Genomic DNA, 23542 nt, shown 5'->3' on the forward strand with positions numbered 1-23542 from the left:
AGTGTGCAAATATAATATGGATCTCTGTATTAATTTCTCTCTCTCTCCAAATTATAAAAAAGAAACAAAACTATGCTAAGACTCAAGGGTGGCCTTTTCTTTAAAGATCAATGTGCAATAAGGCCTCTCTCGTTTAGATACAGAATCATCTCATCTAATTATTACATCTTTTTCAATTTTTGATATAAAATATAATAAACAATTCAACTTTTTCAAATTATAAAATAATAATAATATTAAAAAATAATATTCTAACAATATTTTATTTAACTTTTAATTTTGATATAAAATCATCTCATTTCATCACACTATCTAAATGAGACCTAATTTTAGGCCTCAAAGATCAATCCATAAACTGGATGAACGCACTGTGCATGGGATTCATCCCCGCGTACGTCCGAGCATAACCATAAGGCAGCAAGCGTTGATGTGTTGTAATTTATTTATTTTTTAATACATGGAGAGAGGGGATTCGATCATTGATTTTCTTAGTGAGAAATGAGAAATCAATATATTGCCAATTGATCCAAAGGATTTTGATACGCTCCGCTTTTAGAGTATGCCGTGGTATGTATGTGTACTGATGTGTTTTGATACGTCTAAAGGAAAATGCTTGGTGCCCTCAAAAGTATCTGCATTTTGCAAATAGGTTTTTTCATATTTGTGCAGGTGTCTGACAGCTCATGGCACATCTAATAACATTGAATCATATCACCAACAGCTGCTATTTTCGTGTAAGCAAAAAGCAAGAGGTTGCAGGGCTCGATAATTCTAAACTTCACTCAACAATCAAACACCAAGCATTCTGCATATGCCCTCATCAACTCGAATGAATATCATCCAGCAAAAAAAAAAAAAAAAAAAAAGAAATAATTTTGGGAATTCTTACAAACTATCACCTGCATTCTTATTCACCACAAAAAATGCCTTCCACGCCCCCCCAAGCTCCACAGAACCGCAGGTGAAAAAAGGGGTGCAGGAGGTCCCGGTAACTGATATCTCCTTGATATCGTGCATCAAAAAGTGCTATGACAAGAGAACTAAAGTGAAGTGACTTCAACCAGATTGATCATGTAAAGGTTCTGCTGCTGAGCTTTGAATGGAGTGTGGTGAAGAACCGGCCTCTTCAGGTGAATCCTCTGAAGTCTTTGTGTCTGATTTCTCATTTTTGTTGCTTGCAGCATCATGTTTCTGGACCCAATCAGGAAATTTTGATGATTTCGAAGGGGAAGTCTCAGATGAGCGGGCTGTTGACATACTTCTCGGATTACCGAACCGAGGTGAATCAAGCATAGCTAGATTAGGGAGGCCCAAGCTATAATTATGAGGAACCGCCACAACTGGGTGATCAAATTTGCAAGTTGGGCCGTACTTGCAGAGCCCATACATACTGTAGTACGAACATACAGCTTGCCCCTGTGCACATAGCAGAGCCAGAAGTCAGTCCACTGATAGCGCAAACATAGGAACAAGAAACCAAGACATTAGTAGTGAACTAGCTATTCTTAATTAGAATATTTATTTCCTCTTTATTCTCATGATAATTTATTCCCTATCAAAATTATCATAATTCACAGGCTCTTAAAAATGGCACCTTCTGTTTAACTGACGGTTAAGATGAATAAGTGAGAAAAAAATAAAACGAAGTAGGAAACTCTATCGAAAAACAGAGCTACCAAGTGAGAAAAAAAAAAAATTTATATGCAAATATTGGAGAACAAGTTGGGGAAAAAGTTTGTAGATGCTGATTTACCAAGTATTTGAAGTTTTGTATTGGAGAAGAAATCGAATTGGTTGTCTTTTCTATTTTCTTGTTAAGCTTTGGAAGAGATGAAATCATGCGAAATGCGAAATGAAAAATCTGATGCAGACGTTGATGCATACGTTGATGGTAGAACCCAAAAATAAAATAATGATAGAAAAGTGAATAGCTAGCCAGTTTCATTGGCTAGATTTGGCCAGCCGAAATAACAATGGGTAAATTTACTGTATATTTACTTAGTTTATTATGGGGTGTGTTTTGAGCTAGCTAGCCAAACTTTGGCTAAATTTTATCTATAGCTAGCTCACTATAAGTGCTCTAATAGCAACAGTAATTCGCTGAATTATTAAATAATCAATATATTCCTCGAAACTTTAATCAACAGCAAACAAGTTACGAACAAAATATGGTACTTAGTAAGTAGTTCAAATTTGCAAAAGAACAGAAACATGAAATTCTTTCAAAAGACATTCATGATATTCAAAATTACACCAAAGTTTCAAGCAATTGTGAAAGCAGACTGTTAGACAAAGTAACATGCATGTTACTGTTTATTAAATAGATGAAAAAACATACCGGTCTCAAAGGAAGGCCAGGTGGATTTGCCCCTGATTGTGCAATTCTTTCTTTTGGGTGATGGAACTTGCAATCAGATCCATATTTGCATGTCCCAGTGTTCATAAAATACCGGCACTCTGGTTGATCAGGCCTCTCAGGGAGACTTGCAGTAGTTCCTGATGACAGCCCTCTTGAAGCTGACTCACCTAGATTCTTGGAGTTGTATATAAAGTTGGAATAAAGAACAGCGGTAGAACCGTTAGGAGACATAGGGTTCATGTTTCCCTGAGTAAAGAAAGGAAGAAACGCATGATCAAAAAATAAAAGTGAAGAAAATTCCAACGCGACCTAACAAAACCATCTCCAGCCTCCAACTAGATGCAATAAAAGTGAAGAGAACTCCAGCACAACCTAACGGAACCATCTCCAGAATCCAACTAGGTGCAACAACTATTCTTTTTTGCCGAAAGAGGAACAATGAAATGAGGCCATCTAAGAGCATTAAAATGCTCAATTTAAGGGGCTTATGTGTTCGAATGTGTATAGGCAGATGATAATTAGGCTATGCCTCTTTTTGTTTTTGGCCATCATAATTACATTACAACAACGTCACCAAAGAAATTATCACCAAGCAAATTTATTTATACTTTTTGGTTATCTCATAATAACTTTTGCAACCAAAACTTATATAAGGCATTTGTTCGTCTTTACACCTAAATCCCATAAACAATAAAACTGTTGGTTTCAACTAACATTGCAACACAGCTCACCCCAACCGATAGGCAATGACTAATGCTCTAGCAGATATGGTACAGTGAGGGTCACAGGTTGGCCGCCGCGACAGAAAAATCATAGAGCCAGTTTCCACATTGTTGTGGTGAAAGACTTGTCCAAGAATCTTAAAAAAAAATGTGAAATAAACTTTACACTGGTGTCAACTATGCTTGCTAATTGCTTTGAGGCCTCGTTTGTTTTCAGAAAACATCTCATCTCATCTTATCTAATCATTACAACTTTTTCAACTTCCAATATAAAATAAAATAAACAAGTCAACTTTTTCAAATCCCAAAATAAAAATAATATTAAAAAATATATTCTAACAATATTTTATTCAACTTTTTAACTTTAATCTCAACTCATCTCATCTCATTTCATCTGCGAAAACAAACAAGCCCTGAAAGTATCCTTGTAACATAGTTCCAAAGGGACTACATTAAGCTACAAAATGGCTTATTGTTCCTATAGAAACTGTATAGAGAGGTTGGAAATAATGATGAAACAGCCAAATAGAAAACAAACCAAACCAAATGCAAAGTTCTTATAATTTAAAGCAACAATTTGCTCAATTTAGGAGATTATGTACCGACCATGTACGTGTTCCAGCCCTGGGCAGGTACAATGCCTTGAGGAAGAAAAGCGGGCATGTAAGTTTCCGGACCTGGAAAACGCGGGCCAGATATATATGGCACTCTTGGTAATGACCATGCAGGAAGTCCACCGGTATAAGGTAGACCTGATGAAGGCATAACTGTTGAGCCCATAGATCCAACATCAGCATGCCCAGTTACTGGTAAAACAGTTCCAAGTGATGCAGGCTGCGGGTGATGGAACTTGCAAGCAACTCCAAACTTGCACAATCCAGTTTGCATGTAATAGGAACATTGTTTTTCTTCCTGAAAAAATATCAGAACAATATGTCCTTTACAAAAAGAGAGAGAATGGAAGGTTGGTGGCATCATTCTTTGCATTTATCGCAAATGAATCAGTAAACAGCACTAAAACGACAAAGCTAAGGACCTGACGCATGGGGAGACCTACAACGTTGAATGAGACTGGTCCAGCACCACGCCTATCCCTTGGATGATGATATTTACATGTTGATCCATATTTACAGGTCCCTGTCTTCAGAAAGTACTGCAATGCATGGCCCAGATGAACATACATAAACTACTACCAATAAAAGAAGGTTGATCCAGATGAACTTCAAGCTAGGTTGTTGAGCATTATCCTTAATAGTCAAAACCACATCATCTTCTTTTGCTTATTAGTAGTACTTGATTTTGCAGAAAAAGTTTGGATGTCATTTAGAATAATACATCAAAGAGGAAACGTCTGAGAATATATAGATAAACATTCCACAGCATACAGATGATAAGTGAAAATAAATCTCAAATACAGATGGTGTTTCCATCCTGAAACAATTAATCAAGGAACAATTTCTCCTACTGGCAACAAATCCTACACAAAACTGCAACGGTCCGCAACAGATTATATAATGGGGGAAGAACTGGTGAAAAACCAGAAATCCCACAGAATAACATCATTTAAATGTTGCTGTCAGAAAGCTTGTTACTTTTCCTTTTTTGCCTACTAGAAATTCTTGTGCCAAATTCATTTTTCTCCAAAACTGTCGGCTCTTAGAATAATTCTTATGGAATCTTTAATATACTAAATATGAAGTAATAACTTTCTATGTCTATAAAATTGAAAGGTATATCAAATTAAACAAAACATTTATTAGAAAGCAAACCACATTGTAATTTTGTTTTTACTACTTCCGTTACTACAGATCACAAAACAAACAGTAGAATAAGAGACACCAATAAAGAAGAGTACAATTTTATTTCTTTTCATTCTTTCTTAATCTTTTTCAACAATCGAAGTAGATTAAAATCATACCCCACAGTCAGGCTGTCCAACTCTTTCTGGGAGTTCAACACTGTACAGAGAACCCTACACGTTACAATTTAATAGAAGGGTGGTCAGTGCTGAAAACTAAGAACCAGGTGGATGCGGCAAACATGATCCTTCAGTGAAAGCCACATAAAAGAGAGAAAAAAAAAGCATAGTTTTCTACAAGATTCAAGTACTAAACTCCATTTAAGATGCTAAAAGTAATTGCTTTATTACCTGAGAAACATAAGAAGGGTGATTATAACGACAGTTACTTCCATAACCACACAATCCAGTCCTCAAATAATACAGGCAGTCAGGTTCACCAGGTCGATCAGGATATGGAGCTGATTGGGCGGCACCATCACCCTCCTGATTATCATTGATTTTTAACCGCCAAAACGCTTCTAAATCACCACACAAAAAAAATATATATATATAAGCCAGAATTTTGAATAGCTTGAATCTGCATTGCATAAATTACTGAAGCTCCCCAAAAACAACAACCCACTTATAAACAATCATTAAGATAATAAAAGGGCCACCACACTAAATTTTGACATGTAAGTACAAAAATAACAACAGCAAAACTAAAATTATTCAAAGCCTGAATTCACATTGCGGTTTTTGTTGTATCAGGCAGCAAACATCCGGAAAACACAAAAAACATGTCACTGCAATCATGAAAGGTATCGTAACATGACTATATTTAGCTTGATAAAAAACACATTTTACCGTTGTCACAAAAAACAACAAGTCCGATTCCTTCCTAAGCCTCAACATTCATAGCCCCAACTATCAATGTTTCTCAAATTCATAACCCATCTTACATCAAATAAAGAAAACAAGACAACACTCTATCGAAACAAGCTCAAAATTAAGGTACACATCACATAAGCCCCACAAAAGACAGAGTCTTCCAATCCTCGATATGCAATGTACCATGGATCATACTTCATCAGAACACCCAAATAGCACCAAACATACGAATTAGAAACAGAGAACCGAAAAAAAAAAAAAAAAAAGGGACTTAAACTATTCACATACAAAGCAAATATGATAACTGTAATAACCACAACACCACGATCAGTGCCAGAACATCAGAGATATTTCACAAAAGCCATAATCAGATCTCTAACACTCTACAAAGGGTGCACGAAATTCAGTACTACCTTCAATGGGATTAGCGGATTGATTAGGAGTAGCATTCTTCTGAACCTGCCGGTTATCTGGCATCGGTAGCACGGAAAAAGCGTAAACCACAAACCCGGAAAAAAAATCTTCAAGTTTTTCTCGATTCCTCCAATCAAACCCGGAAAAAAATCTTGAATCTTTCACACAAGTCACAGAAAGGGCATGATTTCGAGCGAATATGGGTGATCAAAGACTGAAATTGATGGGAATTGAGATGAAAGTTGCTAAAATTACATAAAAGAAAAAGAAAAAAAATCCAGAGAACCACGTTTCTGAAGAATCAATGTGAGAAATCTAACACATACATATTCCAATTCCATATATATATATATATAAAAAATATACTTTTCCTTTTCCTTTTCCGGTTTGGAAATCTCTTGGATCTTTGAATGTGAAACCTGGAAATATAATATAGTAAATAATGATTTTTAACATACTAATATTTAAACTCCTTTACTCTGTCAAAATAAAAAAAAAAAAAAACCTCCTTTACACTCGTGTACGGCTCGTCAATTTTGGGACGTTGTTCCGAAATTACTATCTTGCCCACCTCGGGAGTATTTGTTTATATTCTCTGTTTGATTAATTTATTATTAATTTCGATAATAATAATTATTTTATAAATGAAAAATGATAACGAATTATTTTCTCGTTTTTTGAGTTCTAACTTCTAAGATATGTCGTAAATCGTGACCGTCATTGGTCGTAAGTACGAAGGGCGGTGGTGGATTTGGGCCCTTCGATATTAATTAATGGCGGGACCCACGGGAAGCGCTATGAAGGGCATTTGTGTAGTTTTGTTTTTTATTTTAAAAAGGAAATTCTTTAGAGAAAAAAAAAGAGAGAGAGAGAGAGAGAGAAATGCTAAAAATCGTCGCCGTCAAAGCAAGCGAATGGGATGTGGGGCATGCGAATTGGTAGGTAAGTGGACTGATATGGATCGTCCGATGTGAATATTTTTCTTTTTATGGGAGTGTGGGGCCCCACAGTTAGCGAAGAAAACGAACTTGTCTCGAATTTGCTAAAACTTGGGGGGCCCCACCAGACGGGGGGGATTCGCTGTGGGGGGCTTAGCATATTTCCCAAATTGACCCTCATGTAGATGTAACTTGCCACTAGTTGACTAGTGTTTGTTTTTAATAATAGAAATAAATAAATGCCATTAGAAATTATGTTCTTTTTTTTTTTAATAAATAGAAATTGCGTTGTTGAATCTAACTGTTTGTTTTATTATTGGACTTGCTCTTTTCATATATATATATATATATAAATGATTAACAATAAGAGAATGTTTGGATAGTGAATTAAGATTAAATAAAAATTAAAAATTAAATAAAATATTATTAAATATTATTTTTAATATTATTATTATTTTAAGATTTAAAAAATTTTAATTGTTTATTATATTTTATATAAAAAATTTAAAAAAATTATAATGATTAAATGAGATGAGTTAAATGAATTTTTGTATTCAAATCAGACCTAACCGATTAGTTTATAAATATAAATAGATTAGATCACTGGAATTGATTGTCTAATTTGGATTTAGTTTGCAACTTTAAGTTAATATTCATGGAGATATCTCAATCTCTGATGGGAGAAAATAGTCTTAAAATAAAAGAGTAGGCGGAAGAAGTCAAATATGAGTTTAGACAATACAAAGGCTAAAAAAAGCAAAATAAAATACAAGGGAGAAGGGGGTAAAATCGTCCGAAGTGGTTAATTTTGGACCAAGAATTCTCAAACTTGGGGGATGGTGATTGCCGAGTCCACCACCAAGAAGCCAATGTGGGTCCAGGAAAAAGCGATAAATAAAAAAATTAATAAATAAAGGTGTTGAATATAAAACAGTAAAATACAAAAAAAAATATATATATATAATAAATAAAAAAGGGAGGGGCAAAAGTTGGTGGTGTGGGGGAATCAAAATCTGCCACCTGTCATTATAGTTATTGGAAACGAAAGTATTCAAAAAAAAAAAAAAAGGTATGATTTGGTTGGGTTTTAAGGACTTGGTGTGTTATGAACTGAGTGTATACAATACGTCAACGTATTTGACCCCTCCTGACCAAGACTATCCATTGATTTCACTTTTCTACAACACTTTCTTCCAAGAAAAATGTCCAAAGCCATCGCTCTTATTTCCTTCTTTGCCCTTTTATTATTATTATTATTAATTATTAATTATTTAAATATTGGGTTAGGCGGCCATCTGGACGGTCACCTTATGTATGACTAAAAACAACGGGTCCTTCCAATGGTTTCTTTTAATTTGCTTTGTTATATTCTAAGAACATAATTATGGTATGCATCAAACAGTTAGTTGTCAGTTGAGAGCAAATATATTGACATAAAATGAAAAAAACAAAAAACAAAACTAAATTTCCTATTCTTGTATGAGCTTTAGAATTTCAAGTAAAAAAGAGTACACACGTGATATGAATAACATTTGCTGATGCCTAGATGTTTTATCTAAGGGAAATGCTTCGGGACCGAAGTGTGTTCCGAATGTTTTTTTTTTTTTTTTATTAAATGATTAAAAATTATTTTTTAATGATGTTGTGATTTTTTTATTTTTTTAAAATTTTTTTATGATGTTTAAAAAAATACATAAAAAAAAAAGAAAAAAAGAAGAAAAATAAAAAGCCTATTCAGGACACAAAATGGGTCCCAAATTTGAGACCCATAGCAGTTCCCTTTATCTAAATTATATTAAATATGTAATAAATGTTATAAGATCTATTTAATTGTTTTTTTTTTATCTCTCTCATATTTAGTATTATAAAAATGAGAAATGATAGTTATAGTCGTAAGTCTGCAAGCACTACGTAATCACTTTAAAAAAAATAAATACAAGATTCACATGAAAAAATTAATTTTTTTAATAGTGAAACTTATTATTTTTTAAAGTGATTACACGGCTTGCACACTCCACGATTGTATGTAACATTATTATATAAAAAATAATATTTATTATTTTAAAATGTGTAAGTTCCATGCACTCAATTTAAAAAAATAAATAATAAATCTGGATCCACTTTTTTAATGATCCTAATCTAGTAGCTAGTACGATTTACACAACTCTCACAAAATAAGAGGCAAATGTGGTTGGTGGTTTTATCTTCAATTCTTCCATTTTCTACCCCTTAATTTTTAGGAATGTTGGGTTATGGAAATTAAGGATAATCCTTTCCCTCTTATTTTTTTCCCAGGAAATAGAAATATTTCGTTACCAAGCCAAACATTGGCTTTCAACCATTAATGAGATAATGCTTCTCCAATTTAATTAGGTGCTGCTATTATGAGCAGTCAAAGTTAGGCGTGTCCTTAGTACAAATTGAGTTTTTTTTTTTAGAAATATTTTTTAAATATTTAAAAAAAATAATACATTAATAATTATTTTTTTAATTATTAAATAAAAAAAAAATACACGAACAATCAAAATGAAAAAACAAAACATGGCGGATAATCATTTTCTTTAATTAATTGCTACCAAAGGCAGATACAATAATGAGTAGTTGTCTTATTAGCACAAATTGTTGCTCTTTTGGGACATTTGTCAAACACCACAAGCAACAACTACTAGTCTACTGCAATCATCTTGTTGTTCAAACCACACCTCCCTCAGTTTCGCCTACACTTCCTTACTTCCTTCATTTCCTTTTCTTTTTTCTCTGTTCCCTTCTCTATATATCTTTCTGTTTTTTTTTTTCTTTGTATTTTAGTTCGCAGCTTCTGAAAGCTAGGATGATGCCATTAGGAGTGTCCTTTTCCCAATCATCCATTCCACAACCCATATAAGAAGTTTACTCAATACTTTACGAGCAAGTTACCAATGCATATTAACCCCATAACTTGAACCAGAAAGCCGTACATTTGTGCTAATATATTGCTATGTATGTCTACTTTTCAACACAACAAAAAAGGAAGAGGAATGAAAAATGTTGGGTATTGAATGTTAAGTTTCAGAAAAGCGGTTGGTAAAATAAGAGCCATAATAAGAAGAAACCTTGACCAAAACGAAGGAGACCTAATCACTACTCACCGTTTGTACTAAAGAAGGCAGTTAACAGTTGGTCGAGAAAGTTAAAGCTACATTGATTATTGCAATCCATATATATATATATATATATATATATATATATATAATATAGGTCAATTAAAGCTGCGGTAGGCCATAACAGACAGACTTTTATGTTCTTCCTTCTTTTCTTGAAGGGTTAGACCTGCTGGGATCTGGAAAATCATAGCATATATAGGTCCATAATTATTTCATTTGCAACCATGAAATCTATGGAGAAATCTATAAAGTTTTAAAGATGATGACCTTAGCATTCAGCAGTAAAGATACTCAAAAATCCCTTTCTGAAAAGTGAGAAATCCAGTGTTAGGAGACCTCTAAATTTATTTTCAAGTCTGCAGTATAATTCTTTAACCCTTGGATAATTTATTTTAAAAGCTAAAGTTGATTTAATGAGAATAATAATGCTGTCAGGAAGCACTGCCTCAACACTAGTGTTGAGAGAATTGAATCCTTGATCAGTACTTTCTCTTCCAACCTAGCTAGCTAGCTAGGGAGCTGATCTGGAATGGAGAATACTCCCTCTACCAAAGTGAAACTTCCTGAGGTTTCTGCTGAATCTTCCAACTTCACAAGCTGCCCCCAAATGGCTGTGGACACAGGAGAATGAGAATGAAAGTGAGATGGAGAATTATATGTAGCAAAGCAACCTCTAAAGTAAATTCTGTGTTGTTCTTTGTGGGAAGATAAAAATAATATTTGGGAAGCATAAAAGTGATGAAAGCACCAATTGAAATTGCAGTAGTTGTAGTCATTTGGTACCTGAAATAAGTCAAAAGTGTAGAGTAACTTTAATGGAAAGGTTCTTGGAATCAACCCCATATGAAAAGCAATTGGAGCTCGAGTACTGCTTACACGTATCATGACTTCTGAGTGGATCAGATTTTCGCAAGTCATCAGGAGAGAAACCAATCTCATCGACAAAGACACCATCATGTGCTGGCCTAGAAGTAATGTAAAATAATGGTCATTGGAAGCTTAAATGAAATTAATGAACTTAAATATAGAAAGGATTCTGAAAAAACTATGCTCTCTCTCTCTCTCCTCTTGTTTTTTATTCGTAAGTTAAGCATGCATCCAATGGCAATGGGTCTTGAATTCATAGCTCCAGCAGCATCCATCCTATGTTTAGGAGCATCACACCTTCCTATGGCAAACAAGGTATAAAGTTTTCATTTGTTTAATCAAAAGAATAATTTTCTTTAGAAGATCTCAAGACGGCACAAACAAACATTTATCACTGAACAACACACGATCAATGATGAAATGAAGAGCACGAAAACATATTTAAATTAACCGCATGCTACTCTTTATGATTCTTGTAAATAGGATAGAAATGCAGATGCATGCTAATTTATTCATATCTATCAAATTAACGAAAAAAACTATAAAAAAAACTAGCAATCATCCCAGCTTCAGCCCCACATGTAGAAATCATATGAGAGAGAGAGTTCTTATTTATTAAATAGCTTCTGCTGGTTTTCCTTCTTCTGCAGGGAAGCAATAGAAGTTAGATGGGCATGAGGATTAATGAGGAGCCAACCTTTCCCTCAAACCAAATCATAATTACGATGAATTACTCCATGAAGCTAGCTCAATCTACTGGAGCACTTAATAAAACAACAAACGTAGATGGAGAACACTTTTTTTTTTTTTTTATCAGTAAAAAGAGAGATATTATATATATGAATGAAATAGACATAATCCTTGTACACAGGACGTATACAAAGGAACTCCTAAATACATTCTAAAAGCGATAAATTAAAGACAGGAAATCTTGAACATTGTCCCCATGTAATACAATAGTGGAAAACCAACACATTAGAGTGTGGAGAAAAAAATTCTTCAACTCAGTACTTGTGCGTTCCTTATCTTCAAAACAACGCGCGTTCCTTTCCGTTTAAATACACCACATAATACACAACGGAATCATCTTCCACACTGCTGCCACTTGCTTGCAACCTTGCAACTTTGACCAACATCCCAACAAATCTACCACCTTAATAGGCATAATCCAGACAATATCAACCCTCAGAAAGATCTCATCCCACAACACTCTTGTTACCTCATAGTATAGTAATAGATGGTCCATAGATTCTACATTCTTCTTACATAAGTAGCATCAATCCAATACTACACATCATCTCTTCCTCAAATTGTCCGTGGTCAATATCTTCCCAAGAGCTGCACTCCAAACGAAAAAAGCTACTCTAGAGGGCACACAATAGATGGAGAACACTAAATTATATTCTATACAATTTCTAGATTTAAACATGACTTATAATTCTTTCCAATATGCAATAACTTTGAGATTTTATAGTTCTGTCCTATAATATGATTACCACTTGAAATACTTTGATTTTCAAGAATCGAATTGCTTTCCAGTGGTCAACGAACCAAAAACACCAAAACCAACTAGTGAAAGTTATGATACCTGAATACGTTTAAAACAAATCATCAAGCAGTTCTCTGCAATGCAATGCAATGCAAGGAAGATTTCTTTCGAAGCAGTAAAGTGGAATTAATAATACATCCAAATAATTGAAGATCAGATGTTTTTTTTACTATCCCTTTATTACATTGAGGGAATGCACTGAGATTTGGGAGAGGGACTCAAGAAAGTTTTAGAAAGAAACGAATAAACATGTTGAAGGTTCAAAGTATCAAAACAAAGCAGAAACACCGATAATGCAACTGTCCTAAAGAGTATGAACAAACCAGGTGGTTGGGTTTTGGGCCTTTGATCCATTATACGCACAACCGTTGGAAACTAGCCGAAGGAAACAAAAGCAAAAGAAGTACCAAGATTAGACAGAATTTGAAATATTTGACGAAGTACCAAGATATTGTTGAAAAATTCACTTACAAAAGGAAAAGTAAATCAATAAAATTGAAAAAAAAAGAAGGGAATAAGACTGTTACAAGGAAACCATTTTCTGTGTACTAGCAATCTCTTGAACATTCTTTCAGCTGACACAAGTGCATTTAGAAGGAATGGAAGCTTATCCACCACCTGCAACCCAATTGCCATCTGCATATGGGGCACTACTAAAGCTTTTACAAAAGGCCGGGGCATGAAAAATCTTCAACGCCTTGGCCAAATTCTTTAACATGGACTGACAGATACTAGCTGCTTCCGGAATAAACTCAACAATCATCGACCTGCAGCGATTTCTTCATCCACTTGCTAATAGAGAAACCGATATAAATCACGTATCAGTCAGCTCTGCGTGATTTAATTGGCTGGCACTGTGCAAAGTACCCCTTGTCCTAGACTGTGCTCCAGCGGGTACATGGTTGTGCCCTTCACAAATTTTTTATGGTCAGCAGCGACCTTTCTGATGTTAGTAGGCTCTCTCTCAACTTGCTTCTTAACGATCGAACATGAGGCAAGTGGGTCACCTGACGCACCTCCAACCCTCCTACACAAAATTATAAAATAACATATTAACAGAATGTTATGATCCTGAGAATTAAAGGTTTAATTAAATTAGTATCCAACAGTTCTGAGGCTTTTGGATCAATGGTTGGATCTTTAACAATTGTTAATCCTTGGGATCATAAAACAGAAGCAGACAAATTATTCACCACATGTCCAAGACAATAGGTTTGAACTTAATAGAAAATCAGAAATGGTTTGGAATGGGCACGGACCCTGTGTCCTAGCATCGCTCATAGGAAATTGATCTTTGTGTTATTGAATATGAATCTACTCAAGAACTATAGCACTCGAGGCTTCACTTACTAAAAAGTAATCTGGGCTTTGAATTATGCTTTATAAGCTCCATCTATTCCTCTACTTAATATTATATTAGAAAAGAGATAATGCATTAAAAACCTCAATTAACATTGCAGACAGAGATATCGAATATGGAATGTCACAAATGAATTTTTTTTTCTATAAGGCCTCGTTTGTTTTCACAGATGAGATAAGTTGAGATAAAAGTTAGAAATTGAATAAAATATTGTTAGAATATATTTTTTAATATTATTTTTGTTTTGAGATTTGAAAAAGTTAATTGTTTATTTTATTTTGTGCGGAAATTTGATAAAGTTGTAATGATCAGATGACATGAGATGAGATGAGAATGATTATGAAAACAAACGAGGCCTAAAGGAAAGGCAGTAGTCGTGCAGAGCTTCCATTAGTCAGAAAGACACCATATGATATAATGGATCTATTTTTAAAAAAAAAAATCCAGAAAATTTTCCTTCTTTCCAATATTGATGGTTGATGCAACTATGTACGAATCAGCTCATGCCTCAAAACTGTTGAATTGTAGCACTTGCAACAAATGGACGACTCCTGCCACATAAAACTGGTGAAACAATTTCAGAACCTCTCGATACACAAACATGCTTCAAGTACTTGACAATCCCAATTGCAAAGGTTTATAAAACTTTTGAGAGAAAATAGAAGTTGTACAATTCATTCATGAACAAACATCAAGTCAATGAATTTTAGCAGCTTATTCTCAACTATAAATTTTCAAATCTACAAAGAAAAATAGAAGATCACTTACCTCAATAATTTCTCTGATGCAATTCTAGCAGCTCTAATTGTGCCATGGCTTGGTACCCATTTGATGACACGATTTGGATCAGCTCGCATAGGAGAATGGATTTTGATCAGCTTAACAAGCAGAAGAAAAAGACAAAACGAAGTTAAATGATATAGAATAACAAAAAATGATAATATTTCACTTATATCAAGAAGTGCTATGGAGCACCCATACAAGCTGTTACTAGGAAAAGTTCTATTTGCAAAAATTAAACTAAAGCATAACCCTACATATTTTGCGATCATCGTGATTGTAATTCAGTAATCAACATAAAACTGTTTGCTCCATGAACCCTGTTAATAGAGTTTGCAACTTCAAAGCCCCATAACAGGGACTGGGCACTGGTGGTCTTTGTTCTCTCAAAAAGAATAAAAACTTTTCTGATCCAATCATCATTAGGTTAATACCAACAAAACTATACATGTATCAATAGAGAAAAGAAGCTTGTAGACTTACTCCCAAACACTCCATCATTTGATAGTAAGCCCTACCATGCAAAGGAGTATGACCTTGTCGAGATTCTGAGAAATATCTAGTCCTGAAAGAATATTACAAGGATCCCTTACATAAAAGTATTTCATTTGGAAACACTAACAGCTGAAAGAAATTTTATACCATTCTTTATAACCGGGATCCACAGTGAAGCCATACATATCTACTGATTCGCAAATAGAGAGAGCAAATTCAAGAGCCTTGAGCCCAGTTCCTTTAGCTGCTGAACCAAAGGATGCACCCAGCATGAGATATATAGGATTTTTTATTGGAATATCCTGCATAAAAAGGCCCCAAAAAGAAAATTCAAGCTTTCAGTAATATATTTAACCCCAAAAGCAAGGAAGTAATGTTATATTATCAAGGAATGCCAAAGTGAGCATTTATTCAAGAGGGAATACAAATGATAAAGATTTCTCCAAATTTTTTGGGGGTTTGAGGGGTAAGTAAGAGCAAAATTTCAACAAGTAGGCAAGAGCGGAGATTTCAAAAATTGGTTTGCTGTCAGCAAGCAAACTTTTATTTCTCCCTTTTCATCTTTGGGTCAAAATCAGCAATTAAAAGCACGTTCCTAGAGTATAGAAATACATGTATGACTTTCAAGGAATGAATGTACAAATAAGTACCAATTTTTTTAAGTCACAAAAATTATGAAATTATTATTATGTTTCTAGACGGTGATTTACAACAAGAGGGAAATGTTAGGAGAAACAATCACATTTATGCAACAAATATTGGAGTCGACCAATGTTTTTTTGTGGGACCAGCAAAACTACAGGGAAGCAACATACAGACCAGTATCATTTTCTTCATGATATCATGAATTGTCGTTTTAATGATCAAGACCTCCCTCCTTGTTTCTGCAGAAACCATATCTTCAGTGTTCCTGGTAAAATGTGACAGGATTCACAAGTTACAATAGAGCATGGTGCTCATACCATCTAACTCCACAACTTTATCAAGAGCTTTGGCAGATCCCCTATTAAGAAGACGGAATGTACTCTTTTTGCCAACATAGTCTGAATAGATCTGCAATGCATCCAATAACAGAAAAGGAAGATCAGTTATTAAGTGAAGCAAACGACAGATTTCTAACATCAATAAATAAGCAGCTTGACCTGGATTGGAGCACCATTTTCTCTGATAACAGCATCGTAACCATCTATCTCCTTTCCAAACCTTGTTTTCAATAGATCACCTGAGTTCCCAATAACAGCACAACGACCAAATTGTCGGGGAAGATATGGTGGTGTTTGAGGGAGTACCAGTGAAAGTTTCTCCATGCATAGACTCTTGTTCTCACAGTGATTGCTGCGATGGAGAAATGAGCTACATCAGATTGCATGGGGCAGTGAATATTTTCAGCAGCTTTAAGAACTTACTTTACATTTGAAAAAAATAATATCTCTAAAAAAAGTTACAGCCACTTGAAAACTTTCTATCAAGGTTTTTCTTTTGCATAATTTTTTAACTTTCTCAGGATTTATAGGGAAAGTAAGATTTTGTTATGCACACATCAAAATGATATAATCTCATACTACAAGTAAAAGTATTGTCTTATTTCACATCATAATTGTACTAGACGTAAAATCAATGCCGAAGTCATATGGGCCATTGGAACCAGAAAGCTTTTATCATCTTTTAAATAATTCGTGATTAGCTTACATGAAAATAGATCAATTGTATCAATATTACATAGTTCATACTCTGGGCAGATGATTTAGGTGCCGTTTGGATAGTGAGTTGAGATAAAATGAAAGTTAAAATTTGAATAAAATATTGTTAGAATATTATTTTTTAATATTATTATTGTTTTGGAATTTGAAAAAGTTGAATTGTTTATTATATTTTGTGTGGGAATTTGAGAAAGTTGTAATGATGAGATGAGATGAAACACTTCTTGTATCCAAGATTTTATTAATAGATTGATTAAAAGTAATTCCAGTACCAGCCTGTTGTATAACTACTTACAGAAGTATTCCCTTATTGATCCTGTGCCACGCATATTCCTCCCATCCATTTGGCAAAGCATCAATGAATTCTTTGGTGAGTATTGTGGTACTATTGCGCACCTGAGCAAAAAACTCAATATAAGACATATCAAATATAAAGCATATAAGGAAATCTTAAACAAACATATCAAAAACCCAGTGTACTTGACAATAATCAAGGCAAAGAGAAATGGAACAACAGATTAAGGGCATGCTTGGTAATGAGATGAGAATTCTTAAATAGTAGTGAAATTGTTTGACTTAAGATTTTTTATTGGGTTTTGGAAAATGAGAGAAAAATTTGAATAAAAATATTATAAATTTAAAAATTTGTTTGAATATATTTTTTTAATATTATTTTTGTTTTGAAATTTGAAAAAGTTGTATTGTTTTTTGTGTTTTGTTTGGAAGCTTGGAAAAATTGTAATAATTAGATGAAAAAGTTGAACATTTGAAATTGAAAAGTGTTTTGTGTTTGAGTGATATTTGGGAAGGAAACTATGAAAAGTTTTGAGATCAACTCATCTCACTTCCCAAACATGGACTAACTTTATTACACAACGGTGCCAATTACAAAGATAATTCACTAAGTCTATTAGGCATATCTTGTCTCCTTCAAAATTAATCAAACAGTTGAATGATAGGATCGCCAGGAAAACAGCAGGCTCACCTGTTCCCATGTAGCCACAGTTTCACACAGATTAAAATCAAATGACAACCCTTCTAGTTCACCAGTTTTAGGATCTCTCTGTTTGCATTCCAAATTTCCAAGGAACTAAGTCAGAGAAGAACAACATACAGTTGAGCAATGTAAAGAAACACCAAATACCACAAAATTAAATTTAAAAAATCAAAAGTAAATGTTTGCTGACATGACTAACTTATGCATAATATATAAATTATATCTATCCAAGCATCTGATGCAAACCTAGGAGAAGAATTTACCCATTTGGGGATGGTGTCGCTAGGGAAGTTAATCTTGACCTGACAATAATCTTTGCCACTCGCAGCTTGTAAACCTAATCCATTTGCTCTCTGCACGGAAATCCAAAATCAGTAGCTACACAAAGAATCACGCAAAGCATAACTTTCCTAGCCATGTAGCTCCCATAGAAGTCAGATCCACTAAACACAAGTCAATGAAGAGTAGAACCACTGGATTCGAATTTCAACTGATACTCGAATTGATTACGCGCTTCAAGCTACAAAAACTCCTCACAAATGTAACTCCATTTTCAAACGAAGTCAAATGAAGCACTTCCATATCCAAACACGTGAATTTATCCAATCACAATTTCAACGACAAAGTAACTGGTGTGATCATTTCATCAGTTTAGTAATATAATTTGGATGAATTCAAAAAAAAAAAAAAGTTGCAATGTTCAAATTGATAGAAAATGAAAAATTAAAAAACTTCTCACCACACACTTCTGGAAATCGCTCTGCAAAGACCGCAAGGCTTCCAAATCTTCATTCGAAGGCCAATAACTTTCGTCTGAAAATGGCACATTCATCAAGTTTACTCATGCAAGTATCTATCACGCACAAATAGACATAATCTATTACATACGGAGATGGGTGACGCCAGTGAGGTAGACGAATATTGCAGCGAGTCCTGAAGCTAAAGACACTAACAATCCAAACTGCAAAAGCCTCATCTAATGCTTAATTCACTTGCTAGCTTTATCGTAATCCACCTAAGAATTCCAAATCAATAAAACATGACAATCAGATCAGATTACAACTGAGATATTTCTTTTTTCAGTTCCAACAAAAATAAATTAAATAAATTCTTATGAAGAGAAACAAACAATGTGCAGATATAATTAATCATTTGTAGATAGATGCACCAGAAGAGAATTTATTAGTTCAATAAAATGTTGAGCCCTAGGCATATAACAGAGAGAGAAATGGTTACGAACTAGGCGAAGAATGGGTGGTTTTACGACTCTGAACGTGGGGAGTAGGAACCAAAAGCCCGCGAGTAAATATGGCGGAAAATTCTCTGAATTTACGAATTCAGGGCTCAGGCTCAGAGAGAGAGAGAGAGAGAGAGAAGAGATGAGCAATTACCCTCGTCTAAAAATATTAGTGATAATTATATTTTAGCCTCGAATTTTCATTCTATTCATTATATATCTCCGAAACTATTAATTACATTAAAGTAAATCATCAAATTTTTAAAATTTTCCAATCTCCCCTTCCATTGACCAATAGCGATTTAATAAAAATTTATTATAAAAATAAAATTTTTATCTAATTTATTATTATTAATAATATAAAACATAAATAAATTATTAATATATATTAATAATAAATTATTAATTATTAATTATATCTAAAATTATTTTATATCTAAATTACAAGAAAATAAGAATAATTTATGTACACAATGAAATTATTTAATATTCATTAATCATATATAAATTAATAAAAAAATTATTTAATGATTTATGATGTATTATTAATTAATAACATATATTATTTTATATTTTATATGGTCAATAATAATAAATTAGATGAAAATTACATCTTTACAATGAATATTATGCATATGAGCAGCACGTGCAGTGAATTTTTGTTAGATTTAACGCTGCTGGTAGACAGAAGGGGAGATTGAGAAGTTTTGAAAATTTGAGAGTCCACTTTGATGCAATTAGTAGGTTCGGAAACACATTATAAATTGAGTAAAAATTTAAGAAAGTAAAGTATAATTAATCCAAAATATTAATAAAAATAAGATTTAAAGACGTGGCTAGAGGAAATATATTATATCAATTTTATATTTAAAAAAATTTTACAATCTCTTGAGTGGTAGCAAGCCATTTGAAAGTTTTTATATTATATAATATTCACGTGAGATAATTTGATTTGTAAAAATTTAGAATTTATTTTTTAAATCAAAATTATGTGTAAAGCATAAAGTTTGTAACTATATTTTTATAAGAGTTTTTTATAAAATAAATATTTCTCTTTTCATTTATTGTAATTGAGAATATTCAATTTCAATATCCTTTTTAAATTAATCACTTCAATAAATTTTTGTTTTTAAAACCATATTATTAATTAATATAATTAAAGATAAAACCTCAGGTCTTTTATTTTTTTGAAATCAGTACTTTGCCTTTCATTCATCAATAAAGTTGCTTATTACAATGCTTTTCAAATTGAATGCAACTGATCTCAATATCACTAGGTCCCTCTTCCAACCATACGCATCACCTTCAAATAATACGTGTTAAACCGATTTCCAAGTAGAGAGCGATTGCCCTCCTAAGGAAATTTAGGGCTCGTTTATTTTTAGAAATGAGATGAAATGAGATTAAAGTTAAAAAGTTGAATAAAGTATTGTTAAAATATATTTTTTAATATTATTTTTATTTTGAGATTTGAAAAAATTGAATTGTTTATTTTATTTTGTATTGAAAGTTAGAAAAATTGTAATGATTAGATGGGATAAGATGAGATATTTTCTGAAAACAAACAAAGCTAATCCTGCATTGACCGGGTGATTAACAAATAACTGAGGCATGCAGAAAGTTGCAATCAAATCACATTCCCAGTTTCGGATGACTACTCCTCCACCCATCTTAGAATTTTCACCATCTAAAGCAGCATTCCGGATTGCTTTTGGGACTCCAATACCTGGCTTTTTTCCAAATAATCTGTTTACTGGCCCTATTGCATCTTCTGGTTCCTTCAATGAAGCTTGAGCTTGCTGAAACTCCTCTAATTTAGCTTTAGCACTGCTATAAACAACTCTGGGACTATCAAATTTCCCTTAAAAAATAAACTTATTCATCCTTAATCATATTCTTTTGAGAACACAAGCTATCTCCTCCAGCACAGTTATCTACAAATTCGTCACCATCCTCTCCCATAAAACTAATGAAATCTTCCGCTGCACAACCCCATTTTTGTAATACACTGAGTGACTCAGCCCAGACATCCGGAGCTGCATGACAACTCCATAGAGCATGGCATGTCGTTTCCTCCACCAGTTTACAGATTGGGCATAAACCAGTTTCAGTAACTTTCTTCTTGTATAGATTGTTTTTAGTAGGAAAGGCCTCACTAGCTGCTTTCCCGAAAAACACCTCAACTGCATTTGGGACTTTCATCTTCCTAGTGTTTTGCCAACCAACTTTAGAGCTTATAGTATATGATTGTTGACCCCCATCACTTTCAATCTTTGGACTGCTAGATAATATGCACTCTTAACAGTAAAATTGTAAAATTATTTTTATTATAACGTAGATTTAACAGATCACATGAAACTACTTCAATTTGTGAGATTACTTTTGTGTAATCTATTTATAATTGTATTACTCGTCTTCTAATATTTTCTTAATGTAAACTATAGATATTTTTATTTTTTTTGCATTATATTAACAAATAAATGAATAGAGTGGGCACTCATCGGAGAAGCAACTCACAACACTAGCAATGGTTTATTCATTTTTATCTTTATCTTCATATTTACATAATATGTCTTTAAATTCATCTATATTGATTTATGCATCTCTAAATTTTTACATTTCTATGAATATTACTTCTTCAAATTGCATTATTCACTCTCCAAACAATATTTTTAATGTTTTTTTCTCTTTCTTATCCATTAAAATCAACTTTGTGTAATTTGCATTAAAATGATTTTGATATATAAAATTTATATTAAGTTGATGATACAAAGTATTTTTTAGTACATATTAATAATTATTGATAAAATTTGTCATTTTAATATATGAAATTGATAATATTTAGATATATGAAATTTATATTTTTGAGCACATAATGTTAATTATAAAATATATAAAAAATAATAATTTTAAGAAAAAAATTAAAAATAATAATATTTTATTATTATTTAATTTAATGTAAAAAAATTTTTTGATAGACAAAATCACATCTTTTCAAATATGCTTGTAGAGAATCCAATGGTAGTTGCCGACGCTGTTGGATGCAGGCATTAACTCCACTGAAAAAAGCGACTGCAGTAACCATACGCTACCGTTGCCAGAGCGGAATAAATTGCGAAATTGCCAAATTTGGTCGTGCTGCCTGCAGCAGCGTAAAGGACAGCCAGAGGCATATTGGTCATTTTCACTCTTCATAGCATTTATCACAAAAAATGCCACCCAAAATAATTTACAAAATAGATTATAATTTGAGAGAGGAAAACATAATATCTATAAAAAAAATTAAATTTACAATTACTCCAAATTATCAATTTCGATTAGTGGTTTAAATAAAGAAAAAATTTATTTATCATTTCAATTCCTATCATCTTTTCATCATCTCATGATGTAGTAGTAAATGATAGGTTCATAAGTAAAATATAATAAATAATTTATAATCACCTATTGCCACATAAGATGATGAAAGGATGATAGAAATTGAAATGATGAATAACATTACTCTTAAATAAATTGAGTTTAAACTAGTAGTAGGTCGTCAAGATTATTACTTTTATTCTAATACATTATACAAGTCAAGTTAAAACTTATTAACGAATTATATTTTATGTTCACGAACAAATCATTTCCTTTTTTTTTTCAGAATGAATATAATAAAAAAATTATTTATATTATATCTTATAACTTTATCTACATATTTTAAAATAAAATTTGAATTTTTGTAAATATTTCTATATAGTTTGTATATACAAATATAAATATAAATGATTATATTCATAAGAGTTCAAATATTATAGTTCGTATTAGAAACATTGTTCTTCTTATTTTCTATATAAATAGAACATTCTTATTTTAAATTTAAATTTAATATTCTAAAAAATAGTAAATCAAATATATAAAAGTTTATGAACTTATATAAGTCGGTCGAGTTGAGTCAAGTGTTATACGAGTTGTATAATCTCATAATCGATCATAAGTTTTGGTTTATTATCGGCCTATTTAAGTGTAATAAGAGTTTGATCTCGGACAACTTGTTAAGTAATTTTATTTTCGACAATTATCCCATAAACTCTTAAAAAATTGCAATGTACTATTTTTTTTTCTTTGCACTTTTGATTTCTTGATCTAAAATTAATTTTCAATTTTTATGTTTTGAATCTTTTAATATATTCTTTTTAACAAATCATTCTTTTTCATTTCTCTCTTTTTTCTTAATTTTTAATTTTTTTATGAATGATATTGTGAGGGAGGATGTTCCTAGTGTTAGGCCAAACCACACGAGCCTAACCCGCGAGGCACCAATGGGCCTAAGG

General features: G+C 32.7%; 2 protein-coding genes across 8 annotated transcripts; both read right to left on the minus strand.

Annotated features, from left to right (window-relative positions):
- Positions 1-735: 735 nt before the first annotated feature.
- LOC109006069 (zinc finger CCCH domain-containing protein 3-like) lies at positions 736-6569 on the minus strand. Of its 2 annotated transcripts, none has more exons than XM_018985231.2 (7): positions 6166-6569; positions 5231-5400; positions 5000-5053; positions 4139-4234; positions 3688-3993; positions 2339-2605; positions 736-1416 (listed from the first exon to the last, which is right to left on the minus strand). In XM_018985231.2, exons 1-7 carry the CDS (start codon positions 6227-6229, stop codon positions 1057-1059), a joined length of 1317 nt encoding a protein of 438 aa, XP_018840776.1. In that variant the 5' UTR covers positions 6230-6569; the 3' UTR covers positions 736-1056. The 2 variants fall into 2 exon arrangements, with proteins under 2 accessions (XP_018840776.1, XP_018840775.1); XM_018985230.2 differs by having other exon boundaries at positions 4118-4234; positions 6166-6567.
- A 4011-nt stretch (positions 6570-10580) lies between these two features.
- Positions 10581-19369, minus strand: LOC109006070 (sialyltransferase-like protein 2). Of its 6 annotated transcripts, XR_004801268.1 has the most exons (17): positions 19236-19369; positions 18884-19010; positions 18735-18808; positions 18259-18348; positions 17984-18088; positions 17294-17394; positions 16441-16633; positions 16261-16351; positions 16118-16182; positions 15446-15600; positions 15287-15368; positions 14792-14901; positions 14531-14587; positions 13191-13690; positions 12987-13038; positions 11031-11212; positions 10581-10858 (listed from the first exon to the last, which is right to left on the minus strand). XR_004801268.1 is itself a non-coding variant. In XM_035689039.1 (14 exons), the coding sequence occupies exons 2-14, from the start codon at positions 18969-18971 to the stop codon at positions 13504-13506; spliced, it is 1371 nt and encodes a 456-aa protein (XP_035544932.1). In that variant the 5' UTR covers positions 18972-19010; positions 19236-19369; the 3' UTR covers positions 13056-13503. The 6 variants fall into 6 exon arrangements, 4 of the variants coding, with proteins under 4 accessions (XP_035544932.1, XP_018840778.1, XP_035544952.1 ...); XR_004801272.1 differs by lacking the exons at positions 10581-10858; positions 11031-11212 and adding an exon at positions 11224-11415; XM_035689039.1 differs by lacking the exons at positions 10581-10858; positions 11031-11212; positions 12987-13038 and having other exon boundaries at positions 13056-13690; positions 17984-18061.
- Between the last annotated feature and the right edge of the window lie 4173 nt (positions 19370-23542).

The sequence above is a fragment of the Juglans regia genome, chromosome 1, assembly GCF_001411555.2.
Source record: "Juglans regia cultivar Chandler chromosome 1, Walnut 2.0, whole genome shotgun sequence".
In the NCBI taxonomy this organism is placed as follows: Eukaryota; Viridiplantae; Streptophyta; class Magnoliopsida; order Fagales; family Juglandaceae; genus Juglans; species Juglans regia.